Source organism: Megascapheus bottae, chromosome 3 (assembly GCF_031878675.1).
Source record: "Megascapheus bottae isolate mThoBot1 chromosome 3, mThoBot2.hap1, whole genome shotgun sequence".
Lineage (NCBI taxonomy): Eukaryota > Metazoa > Chordata > Mammalia > Rodentia > Geomyidae > Megascapheus > Megascapheus bottae.
This window is the reverse complement of record NC_143511.1, coordinates 90470188-90482265: the sequence shown is the minus strand read 5'-3', so window position 1 is coordinate 90482265 and position 12078 is coordinate 90470188. Positions and strand designations below refer to the sequence as shown.

The 12078-nt window shown below is 66.3% G+C and overlaps 2 protein-coding genes across 3 annotated transcripts in view; both read left to right on the top strand.

The window, feature by feature from the left end:
• The window catches only part of Exd3 (exonuclease 3'-5' domain containing 3), a 135643-nt gene extending 129631 nt beyond the window's left edge, over positions 1–6012 (top strand). Inside the window, exons 20-22 of one of the 2 annotated variants that reach the window (XM_090331034.1) lie at positions 3067–3151; positions 4245–4283; positions 4550–6012. In XM_090331034.1, coding sequence (XP_090187160.1) covers positions 3067–3151; positions 4245–4283; positions 4550–4860 — 435 coding nt within the window. In that variant the 3' untranslated portion in view covers positions 4861–6012. The remainder of the gene's footprint in view (positions 1–3066; positions 3152–4244; positions 4284–4549) is intronic. The other variant, XM_090331035.1, reaches the window with a different exon arrangement.
• A 3151-nt stretch (positions 6013–9163) lies between these two features.
• Positions 9164–10258, top strand: Nrarp (NOTCH regulated ankyrin repeat protein). The gene has a single exon (XM_090329265.1). It carries the CDS (start codon positions 9164–9166, stop codon positions 9506–9508), a length of 345 nt encoding a protein of 114 aa, XP_090185391.1. The 3' UTR covers positions 9509–10258.
• Positions 10259–12078: the final 1820 nt, after the last annotated feature.

Here is a 12078-nt window from a genome sequence, read left to right as displayed (position 1 = left end):
TGTGCCCTGTAGGGCAGCAGGTGAGAGGTGACGTCCATGTCCTTTTCTGTTCTTCCCAGTTGGTGGGTGGGCAGTGTGGAGAGATGGCAGCTACTCTAGAGTGCGCTCCCAGGGTCCCACATCCACGAGGTTACCACTGCCCCCACGAGAGGAGTGCAGACATCTTAGCCAAGTCCCCAGCCTGGGCCTGATGGGGTGGGGGCAGCAGGGGAGATGGCCCGGACCCTGGGCCTCTGCCTCAGGCTGACCCCTTCCCAGCTGCCTCTCCATGGGTCCTGGGCCCAGCCAGGTGTTGGACAAAGAGGCCAGGGGTCAAGATGGGACGGTCAGACCCTGGTCAGAGCGCCTGACAGCAGCCAAGGTTTCCCAAGCTGAGCCTCTCCAAGACGCGCTTTCTGTGAGGGGGGACAGCCTGGGCCTGAGAGCCAGGGTTTCTCAGTGGCAGGCTGGAGGCCTCAAGCAGGGGGTCCCCAAAAGGCTCCTTAGGTCACTCACCCTACTCCTCTCCGTGGGGTCGGAACCCACAGGTGGCCACCGGAGGCTCACTCACTCTTGTGGTTTTATGAAATCTGAGGGGTTGCTGTTCAAAGCCAGCCAGGGCGTGAAAGTCCATGAGACGCTTATCTGCAATTCACTGCCCAAAAGCCAAGCCTGGTGCTGTAATTCCACGTGGTAGAGCACTACTCTGTGTCTTTAGGACTTGAACTCGGGGCTGGACGCTGTCCCTGAGCTTCTTTGCGCAAGGCTAGTGCTCTATCACGTGAGCCACAGTGCCACTGCTGGCCTTTCCTGGGTGTGGTGCTGAGGAATGGAGCCCAGGGCTTCCTGCATGCTCGGCATGGAGCCCAGGGCTTCCTGCATGCTGGGCGAGCACATTCCCAGCCAAGAGCCAAGTCTTGAGGAGAAAAGCTCAGGGACAGCACCCAGGCCCTGTGTCCAAGCTCCAGGAGGACCAGCACAAGCCGAAAAAGCAGCCCCCAGGCCGGTGGGTCTCCCTCCGTGGCTTGGGCTCAGCCCCACGCTGGGCCTGACTTCCCGGTTCTACCTCCCCCGGTGATGAGCGCACAGCATGGCTGGAGCCGCTCCTCCCATCGCTCCTGCTCAGGTCTGTGGAGCTTGGCTGAAGGTCGGCCTTAGCCGACTGATGACCAGCCCAGCCGTGGGAACAGGGCCTTCAGGCAGACCCCTGGGACTGGGCACTTGACTGTCTTCCCAGCCCCTCCTGGCCCCACTCACCTGGGCCGGCCCCCACCCCCAGGGCACTCCTCCCTCCCACCCAGGCTGTGGGGGTGGGGGCCGGCCCTGCCCCGAGGCCTCCAGACTGAAGGAAGAGGGGGTGAGCCAGCTGCCAGCCAGGCCCGGAGGGGCTCTGCGGAGGGCCTCCCTCGCTGCCCCAGGTCCAGTGGTGTGCTGAAGCCCTGGTCAAATGGAGTGGACAGTGACTGGAACCAAGTTAGCCTTTGCGCAGCCACTTTCTCCCAAAGGAGAGGCCAGAGGAGGGTGACCGAGTGGCAGGCTGGAAGGGTCAGTCAGTCAGCATCTCACTGTGCCCTGTCCGGCTGGGTAAGGGCTCCAGACTCCAGTGTGGACAGGAAGAGGGCAGCGAGCCCCTTCGTGGCTGGCCTTTCTGAGGATGGGAGCCCCAGTGCAGTGGAGGCAGGGCGGGGGATGCCTTCAAAGATGCAGAACTGGCTTTTCCAGCCAGGCAGGGCCGCTGGGGCCCGCTGAGGTGACAGCAGGGCCCTTGAGCCGGCCGTGGACCGTGGGAAAACCAGCACCCATGGTTCCCGAAGGTGGGGCCAGGCCCTTGTGGACGGCACCAGTGACTCAGCATGAGCCAGCGGCCGCTCCCGAGCTGTGCACCGGCCCAGGCCCCACGCAGAGGAGGCTGCTATCCCCACCCGAGAACTGCCCACCCCACAGCTGCTGGCCCCTCGCCCGGCCTGGACAAAGCAGGCATGGGTCTGGGCGGCCACAGAGACTTTCGGTTCTCAGCTCTGGTGCAGCTGGACCGGGCGGTGGCCGCCTGCCGTCCCATCCGCTACAGGAAACCCCCAAACCGGGAGCTTCCACAATGGGTTGGGGGCTTCCTGGCAGGAAGGACAGTAGGTGGGTCCCAGAGTGGGCAGGCCCCGCCTCCCAGATCTGCTCCTGCCCGCCAGCCTCAGCACCAGAGCTCCCGGGCTCCTCAGTTGGAGGTGGCAGGGCCACAGGCTACGCGGCCTGTGGGAAAAGGAGGCGTGGATGAGGAGGAGCCGCCCGCCTGCCCGCCTGGCGAGGCACACACGAGACTGCAGCTGTGCCTCTGGAAGCCACCGCCTGGCTCCTCCAGAGCTCTGAGAGCAGTGGGCACCGAGAGTCCCCACGGGAGACCGCAGCTCTCTGCCACGCTCCTCCTGTAGCTCCACTTAGTGTCCTGGGGACCCCACTTCTAGATGCTCCAGCATCCAGAAGTGCCTGTCCAGGGCCCCACCCAGCTCGTCCCTAAAACCCCCAAGGGCTGCACCTGCCTCCTTTGCCCAACAGCGAGTGGCTGCCAGGAGAGCCTGAGGCAGTGCCAGCAGTCAGGACACTGGCCTATGGCCAGGCCTCCCTGCCCCCCCCCCCCGGGGTGGCAAGCAGATGAGCAGGGCTGAGCTGAGCCCTCACCACCACACAGATGCCCTGCGAGTCAGCTGCCCTGGGTGCACGGGGTCCCCACGATGAGCCAGTATGGTTCCACCGGAGTCCAGGGGCCTTCTGAGCCCAGGGCCGAGCCCAGCCCCGCCGGAGAGCACGGGTACGCCCCAGGCTGACCCGGGGGGAATCTCCTTCTGGGTCTGTCGGAGCTCCGGGAGCTGGCAGCGCCCATACCATCTGGGTTAGCGGGAGGTTCCCACACCCGGGAGAGGCTGGCCATGAGGGTGGGCTCCCAGGAGCCCACCGGAACACAAGACTTAAGACAGGGTGAGGGGTCATCGTGGTTTCTGCCCTGCCTGGCTAGGCGAGCTGCCAGGAGGGAGCCTGGGACCGGGAGGGAGGTGCAGGGGAAACGCCGCCAGGCTGCAGCAGCCCTCCTCCCTGCAGGCCTGCAACGGTGACAAGTACCTGAAGATGTCCAAGGCCTTGGTGATGCAGCTCCGTGGCCATCCACAGGGCCCTAGCGGCACAGGTGAGGACTCCCCAGACGTGGGGCGTAGGTGGGTCCAGTTCAGGGGGCACCGTGGCGATAGCCCAGGCCCCGTCCTGCCCTGCCCGCTCGGGATGATGGTGGTGGGTCAGGCCCTCAGTGGGCCCAGGCTCTCAGCACCCCCTGCTGCTGGCGACTGTGCTCATCCCTGCCTGTGAGCCCACCCCACCGCCACTGCTGCTGCCTCTCCACCTTCCACAAAGAGGGGCCTCAGTGGCCAGGGGGATCACGGTTCCCAGGGATGGGGCAGGGAGGCCGTCTCCTCTCCCCAGGTCCAGGAGGAGGGTCAGGGCATTGCCTGGAGCAGCCAGCTGACCTGGGGGCCCCCCACCTCAGCCCCCACGGCATGTGTATGTGTGCAGGTGCCCTCCTTGGAGCCAGCCCCCCCCCACCGGGCTGCCACCCTGCCACGCTGTGGGGGCTGGAGCCTGCCTCAGGACCCGGTTGCATTTGAGGAGGGGGGGAGGGGAGCTTGCCCCTCCTTGCAGCCACCAGCCAGATGGAGGTCACAGCTTCCTGAGCGCCTAGGAGAGGCTGCATCCTCCATGTCCTGTCTGAGTTCATCAGGGACTATCTGCAGAAAAACACCTGCCAAGCACATGACGAGTGCCCACAGCAGTGGGGCTCGCCTGCCGGCCTGGGCCAGTCCTATAGGGCATGGCTGCCCTCCATTCTGCAATGGCTCTGTGCTGTCACAGCAGAAAGCGGGGACCGTCAGAGCCAGCAGGAGCCCTCCCTCGGGTCTTTCACCACCCCGGGGCCACCCGCCCACACTGGCAAGGCCGATTTCAAAACAGGGCTCCTTGGCAGCGGGCTTATCTGCTCATCACCACAGAAGCCTGCCCGCCCCGAGCACTGCTTCCCAGGCCCCAGCCCTAATCGACCCATCTCCCGCCCAGAGCATGTTTCCCAAGGACCTTTGAGCCCCAAGAATGTCCCAAGGTGTGTGTCCCCGGGGCCCAGTGCCACCAAGGCCACTCCGGCTCCTGGGCTTTGACCCCTTCCTCTCTCACCAAGAGGTAACAGTGGTTTGGTGGCTCCCAGTCTCTCTGTGCTCTGACATCTTGTCTGACAGGTGGCGGAGCTGCCCAGAGCAAGAACAAGAGGAAGCCAGGTGAGCGCTGCACTCAGTGGCTCCTCCGTGGAGCCCTGGTTCCCTGACCCGATCACGAGGCAGGGGTCTGGGCCCTGGCAGCTCCAAAGGGGAGGCCTGTTCCCAGCGGACCACAGGTGGGGTTTGCTGGGGACAGAGGACCAAGGGCCCTTGATGGGCTGAGGTGCAGAGTTGGGGAGGGGCAGGGGGGAGAGACAGTAATGCAGAGGAAGCCTGGCCGGGCTTGGCACTGTGAGGAGTCACCGTGGTGCTGCTCCTGTCTCCAGGCAGAGCCTCTGAAGCGGCTTGGGGAGGCCTCCCCTACGACCCCCCCTGCAGCTGGCTGGAGATGGAGGACCTGCAGGCCGGGACCCCAGCCACCCTAGGCAACGGCACGCGGCTGCAGCTGCTCAGTGTCCCGGAGGGTGTGCTGAGACGGCCTGGGCTGCAGCATCTTTACTGCTGCACACGCTGTGGGAAGGTCTTCTGGGAGGGGTCCCACCTGGGCCGTGTCACGCTGCACTTCCAGGACATCCTGGAGGAGGCCCCCAGCCGGGACCTGGCAGCCAGGGGCGCCGGGGCCATAAGTAAAAAATGACCAACGGGAGCCATCAGCGGCTCCCACTGTAGTCCTAGCTACCCAGTAGGCTGAGATCGGAGGACCTCAGTTCATAGTCCGTCCAGGCAGAAAAATCTGTTCAATTCTTATCTCCAACTAGCCACCAAAACAGCCAGAAGTGGGTGACTTTGTCCCAAAAGAAGTGTACTTCTTGGGCCGGGAGTTTGGCCTAGTGGTTAAAGTGCTTGCCTAGCATGCATGAAGACCTGGGTTCGATTCCTCGGTACCACATACATAGAAAAAAGCCAGAAGTGGTGCTGAGGTTCAAGTGGTAGAGTGCTAGCCTTGAGAAAGTCCAAGGACAGTGCTCAGGCCCTGAGCTCAAGCCCAGGACTGGAAAAAAAGGAAAAAAAAGAAAGGAAAAGGAAAAAAAATGTACTTCTTGACCTGAGTTATGCAACTGTAAACCATCTGTATATTACATTTTAATAACAATAAAAAATTTACAAAAAAAAAAAGCCAGAAGTACAAGTGGTAGAAAGAAAAGAAAAAGACCAGAGCTCCGGCCTAGCGGTAGAGTGCTCGCCTCGCATGCACGAAGCTCTGAATTTGATTCCTCAGTACCAAATACACAAGAAAAGCCAGAAGTGGTACTGTGGATCAAGGGGCAGAGTGCTAGCCTTGAGCACAAAAGCTCAGAGACAGTGTCCAGGGCCTGAGTTCAAGCCCCAGAACTGCTGCCCCCTTGCAAAAGAAAAAGAAGAATGACCAGTGGCGTGTCCTTGTGGCCTGGTGTGTCTGCTCAGTACTCATGCCGTCCACCTCAGCCCCTCTGCATGGCTGCCCACTGTCCAGACAGCAGTTCTCAGCCCTTGCACTTGCACCCAGGTGTGCCTATTACATGCACACACATGCACGCACGCGTGCACAGCCCTCCTTGGGGCCGCCTTTCCGAGCAGGGAGAGCGGCCTGGGCAGCCTGGCTGGCAGTGCTAACCCTGGCCCCTCCTTAGCCACCACTGCGTGGACATCACTCCAGACACCTCTGTCCTGGGAGGAGCTAAGGCCCTGTGGCCCCGGATGTTCACGCTGGGCTCTCTGAGGGCGCTGGTGCCGGCCAGGGCCGGGGATCACGGAGATGGAAGCCCAGAGGCAAGGGAAGAGGAGCTGCGTCCGGAGGCTGGGGCGATGCCTCTGTGAGCGCCACCCTGGGCTCCAGCTTCGTCTTCCTTTCTGCACCCCCAGATGCATGGACCTTTCCCCCGCTTCCTCCAGAAGCTAAACCAGCTCTGCTCTGGCTGAGGAGTCCCCTGGGACCCCCTCAGGCAACGGGTGCCCATCCCAGCCCGGTTCAAGGCCGGCCTACCAGTCCCAGACTCCCCAGTTCAGGAGCAAAGGCCTCAGACAATGCCAAGCCTCCTCTGCCCGCCCTTCCTGGGGTCCCCAACCACACAAAGGCCAGTGGCGCCCCGGAGATGCAGCCTGTTCAGGCTCCATTCCCAAGTGGGGAGGACAGAGCTCAGAGGGGGCAGAGACAGGCTGTGACTCCCCGCTCCCGCCCTGTCTGGACCCAAGCATGGCGTGGGGTCAGCCCCTGGGAAGGCAAGCCAGCAGAGGCCAGCACCCTGGGCTGGGGAGGGCCACAGAGCCAACCGGGCAGCGAGGAGCCCCGGTGCCAGCCGCCCCAGCAGCCAGCCCAGTGGGTAGGAGCCTCCTCCCCGTGACCGCGGCGGCTCCTGCCGGCTCCTGCCGGCTCTTGCCGGCTCCTTCCTCTGCTCTGGCTCCTTCCGCTCCTTGCTCTGCTCTGGCCCGGGCTGGCTGGCGGGTCCAGGGTTTGTTATTTGATTCCTCTTCTTGCTCTGCCCCTCTACCAGGTGTCTGGGCTGCTGGGAAGAAACACTCTCCTCTTTCCCACGCTCCCCGACACATTTTAATGAATTAGCTGGAAGCCCCTCCTCCCCTGCCTGCTGGCCGCCCTCCCCTGCTCAGTGCCTTTAAGGTGGCCGCGAGCTCAAGCTCGGCCCAGCTCTGGCCAGCTGCCCCATCTGTGCTTTCCTTCCTCAGGCCCTGCTCGATTGCCCCCACTACCCCACCCAGACTTCCCCAGGCCAGGTCCCAAATGCTCCTCACGCTGCTGCCCCTTTTCTAGCATTACCCACAGCTGCCTGTTGCTACCCTAAGAAGGAAGAGAAAGGGGTGCCTAGAAGGAGAAGAGGTCCTCGCTGTGGCCTTCCGGGACTGATGGCTGGCAGGCAGCATGCCCTCAGAAGAGGAAGGGGACAACTGGCAGCGTAGAGCCTAAAAGTCTCCCTAGGTCCCAGGCAAGGGTCACAGATACAGAAGCTGATACGCTGGGTTACAGCTGCAGAACAGACGCTGCCCCGAGAGTACACCCTCCGCTTCCCGTCTCCCAGCAGCATCTGGAACAAATGTCCACATTTGTCTGTGCCCCTCCATAAACACTTGGGTGGTACATGCTGGGGACCAGAGCCCTGGAGCCCCCACACCCAGGAGGACATGGTGTAAGCAGAGCAGGTTGGAGCAAAATGGACTTTCTTGGTTTCAGGGGAGCAGGAGCCCCTGAGGGAGCTGGAGTGGGCCCAGTCCTGGCAGCACTGTGGTGACATCCTGGCTACCTCAGTCCGACCCTCTGGCTCCTGACCCAGGGCAGTGACCTCAGGATAGGCCCTCCCTAGGGCAGAGCTGCCCGTGAGCCATACCATCCCAGCCAGGGCTGGCTGAGTCGACAGGTCCTCGCCCGGCCAGCGGCCGATTTCACGGCCCACGGTGACCCAGGGTTCCCACACTTAGGTCACACAGGCCCCTTTGTCTGCCGCCCGCTGCGGATGTGAGCAGCGCTTTCCTCCAGGCTTTGTTCAGGCCCAGCTTCTCCAGATGCCCTTCCCTAGGGCCAGAAGCTTGGCCTAGTGGTAGAGTGCCTGCCTAGCATGCACAAAGACCCGGGTTCAATTCCTCAGAAGCCCTGGGTTTGATTGCTCGGTGCCACATACATAGAAAAAGCCAGAAGTGGCACTGTGGCTCAAGTGGTAGAGCCCTTGCCTAGAGAAAGCCCAAGGACAGTGCCCAGGCCCTGAATTCAAGCCCCAGGACTGCGGGGTGGGGTGTCCTTCCCTAGAGCCAGCCTAGCCGACAGCCCAGCCTCCCGGGACAGGGGAGGCCACTCACGTTCCAGGGGCAGACCTGGGATGGTGACCGCAGCCAGCACCACAGTGATTTCCAGTACTGGCCGAGGGAGGGGAGGGCATGGTGTCCTCCCTTGGGCCCCACCAGAAGCTCGGGATGGGCGGTGAGGCATGGGCGGGCTTAGCGAAACAGAAGAGATGCGCTGTGCACCTCAGAAGGCAAGTGCAGGTTTGCAGGATTCCAGCTCTCGGCCTCCGGGAGGACCCCAGGGCCGGCCGCCGAGGTCTCCTCCGGGGGCAGGAGCGGGGCGGCGCGCCCTCCGGGGTCCGGGCCAGGGTGGGCTCCCGCGCCCGCCGCCCGGGCCGGAGATCCCGCTCCTCCTTAAGTCCCGGCGGGCGAGCCGGCGGCCGGTCACCGCTCAGAAATGAGTCACTTCCGAGCTCCCTCCGGGGAGCGCCGTCCTGGGCTGCACCGCGGCGCCGCGCGCCCCGCCGGGCCCCGCGCCCCACGGCGAACCGGGCGGCCGTGAGTCCCAGCGTGCGAGGCCCGGATTCCCTGGACGGCCACAAGGGCCGTGAGCCGACGACGGCGGACAGAGGCGGCGGCCCGGGCGGGAAACCCCCGGCAGCGCCGCCCCGGGACCCGCGGAGGCTCTCGGCCTCGCCGCCCCGCGCGGCCCGGGGCCCGCGCCCCCCTCCGCGGAACGCGCGGCCCCGCCCCCGACGCACGAGGCCCCGCCCCCGACGCCTGCTGGCCCGCCCCCAGACGCCGGAGGCCCCGCCCCTCCCGGGCGCAGCCCAATAGCGCGCTCCGGGGCGCGCGCGTCACGGCGCTCCATTGTTATGCAAATACACGGACGCTAAAAGGCGCCCCGGCGCGGCGGGCGACTCAGAACGGCGACGTTGGGGACGCGCGTGGGGCTCTCGCCGGAGTGGAGGCCGAGCCCTCCTGGGACTGCGACCGGGCGCGTCGCGAACTCGGACTGCTCGCGGCCCCTTCGTCCGCCCTCCCGCCCGGGCGCGGCTGAATGCGGCGGGGGCCCCCGAGCGGAGGCCCCCGGCCCCTGACGCCCGCAGCGCGCCGGGCCGGCGTGCGGGGCCCGGGGTCGCCGCGCCCTCCATGCGCCCAGGCGCGGCCCGCGCCCGCCGGGGGCCCGCGCCGCAGCCGCCGCCCGCGCTGAGCCCCGGGCCGGCGGCAGCATGAGCCAGGCCGAGCTGTCCACCTGCTCGGCGCCGCCGACGCAGCGCATCTTCCAGGAGGCCGTGCGCAAAGGCAACACGCAGGAGCTGCAGTCGCTGCTGCAGAACATGACCAACTGCGAGTTCAACGTGAACTCGTTCGGACCCGAGGGCCAGACGGCGCTGCACCAGTCGGTCATCGACGGCAACCTGGAGCTGGTGAAGCTGCTGGTCAAGTTCGGCGCCGACATCCGCCTGGCCAACCGCGACGGCTGGAGCGCGCTGCACATCGCCGCGTTCGGCGGCCACCAGGACATCGTGCTGTATCTCATCACCAAGGCCAAGTACGCGGCCAGCGGCCGGTGATGCCCGCCGGGCCCGCGCCGACCCGCGTCCATCTGCTGACCCTTCCCGCCAACTACCTCGGTGTCCGCCCGGAGCCCGCGGCGCCCCGCCCGGGCCGCGCGGCCCCGGGGCCCCGCCGCCTCCCCGCGCCCGGCCCCGGCGCCTTCCCACGGCCCCCGCCCTCCCGTCGCCTCGCGGGGGGCGGGGCGAGCTCGGCCGCTTTTGAAATCTGAGTCTCGCCACCGCGAGTTCGGAATCCCGAGATACCGGATCCTCCGCTTTCTCCCGGCGGCGCGCGCCCGCGGGGACCTGCCCGGCTTCCGTCCGCCCGCGGCCGCGGCGGGCCGCTGCGGGCCGCCGGTCTGCCCGGCGGGCGCGGGGCGCGCGGCTCCCCCGCCGAAGCCTGCAGAACCGAGTCTACCACTTCTTGGTTGCACTGAAGGTTCCGCCTAGACGCACGGTTCCCACGGCCCCCGCCCCGCGCGGGCGGCGGACGCCCTCCCGGGCCAGCCCGGGGTCGAGCGCGCGGCGCCCTCCCCAGGAGTTTAGTTAACAGTCGGTTGCACACTTTTTTTTAAAAAGTAAACGGATTTGCCAGGATTAAACGTCATAACATTTATGACAATATAAAATATTAACGTATTTTAAGCCAAGTTTTAGGTGTACTTTTTGAACCTTGGTTATGAACCCGCTTGGAAAGGGCGTTGTGTCCAGCGATGTGGAGGCTGTGTCCCCATATTTATATTTTTATAAAATACCTAGAAGACTGAACCTCTCGTGCTGTTGCTGAGTACAGGGAGGGGGGCGGGGGCGCCGGAGCCGTGGGGGGCGCTGGGGGGATCCGGGGCCGTGGGGGGGCTCGGGGGGGGGGGGGCCGGGGGCACTGGGGCCGTGGAGGGGTCCAGGGGCTCTGGAGGACGGGGCCGTGGGGGGCGGGGGCTCTGGGGGGGCGGGGGCACCGGGGCCGTGGAGGGGTCCAGGGGCTCTGGAGGACGGGGCCGTGGGGGGCGGGGGCGCCGGGGCCGTGGCGGGGGTCCGGGGGTTCTGGGGGGCCTGGGGGGATCCGGGGCCGTGGAGGGGTCCAGGGGCTCTGGAGGACGGGGCCGTGGGGAGCGGGGGCGCCGGGGCCGTGGGGGGGGGCTGGGGGGGGCTGGGGGGATCCGGGGCCGTGGAGGGGTCCAGGGGCTCTGGAGGACGGGGCCGTGGGGGGCGGGGGGGGGCGCGGGGGCCGCGTCCTCCCCCGGGCCAGGAGGCTCCTTCCTGGCTTCCGTGGCTCCGATTTTCTATGCAGCCCCACACCCCTTCTTGTTTTGATCCCGGGAAATAAAGGGAGGCCGAATTATTCACATTTAAATGAGGCTCCCCTCGCGGCCGTGCTGCTGACCCTGCCTGGAGAAGTGGGGGGCACTTGAGGACGCGGGGGTGCGGCGGCCTCGCGTGGCCCGGCCTGGAGGGGGGTCGGGGTCGGGCCGGAGGGACGGGAGGGGACGGGAGGGGGCGGGCGGCCGCCTCCAGGGCGGCTCTGCACGCTGCTTCGCGCCGCCCGGGCTGCCCGGGCTCGGGTGGGTGACCACGGCTGCAGACTCGGAGCCCCGCGAGACAGATGCAGGAACAGACGAACTCTTCCCTGGTCTTTACCCTAAAAAGAAAAGGAGCAGGAGGTGCGCCCCTTCCTGGCGTGGGCCGGCGGTGCTCCCCAACCACAGCAGGTGGGAGCCGCAGCGGGGCTCGGCGCCCGGGAGCGGGGCCCGGCCGCACCCTGCTTCCCGCCTGGGAACCGGGCCCTGCCTGCGGCCGGTGCTGCTCCGCTTCTCTCTAAAGGCCCTCGCTCGGGCCCTGCCCCGGGGGATCGGCAGTTCTCAGCCCACTCCGTGGCCCGGTTGCCCTCTGGAGGGCAACGTGAAAAAGGCAGCAGAGGCTCGGTGTGCAGGGGGGGGGGGGGGGGGGAGGCGGGGGGGGGAGGCGGGGGGGGCCGGGGGAGAGGCGGGGGGCAGGCGGGGAGGGCCCCCCACGCAGCCGCCACCGCCAAGAGACCCTGGGGCAGGAAGGGCCGCAGGGCTGGGCCGCCCACCTGGAGGCCTTTCCTCCGGGGCGCCTGCGCCCTGCGCCCGTCCTGGCGGCCGCCCTACGCGCCCGCGCGCTTTCAGACCCCAGCCAGCCTGGGGCTGGTGGGCACTGCCCACAGGCTGAGGACCTAGGGCGGCGCGCACCACAGCCACGCCCGCTGGAGGACGCCCACCTCGGGCACAGGACGACAGAGCAACAGGGACGCCACGGCGCAGGTGACAGGCTGACGCCCAGCCGCCACCCCACACGCTTCTGGGAAGCAAGGGAATCAAGCACAGGAGCCAGGGCCTAGGCAGGGTGGGGGAAAGAGGCTGGTGTCCTGTCACCTGTGTGTGTGGATCTGGTGTCCTCTCACCTATGTGTGTCTGGAGCTGGTGTCCTCTCACCTGTGTGTGTGTGGAGCTGGTGTCCTCTCACCTCTGTGTGTGTGTGGAGCTGGTGTCTTCTCACCTGTGTGTGTGGAGCTGGTGTCATGTCACCTGTGTGTGTGTGTGTGTGTGGAGCTGGTGTCCTCTCACCTGTGT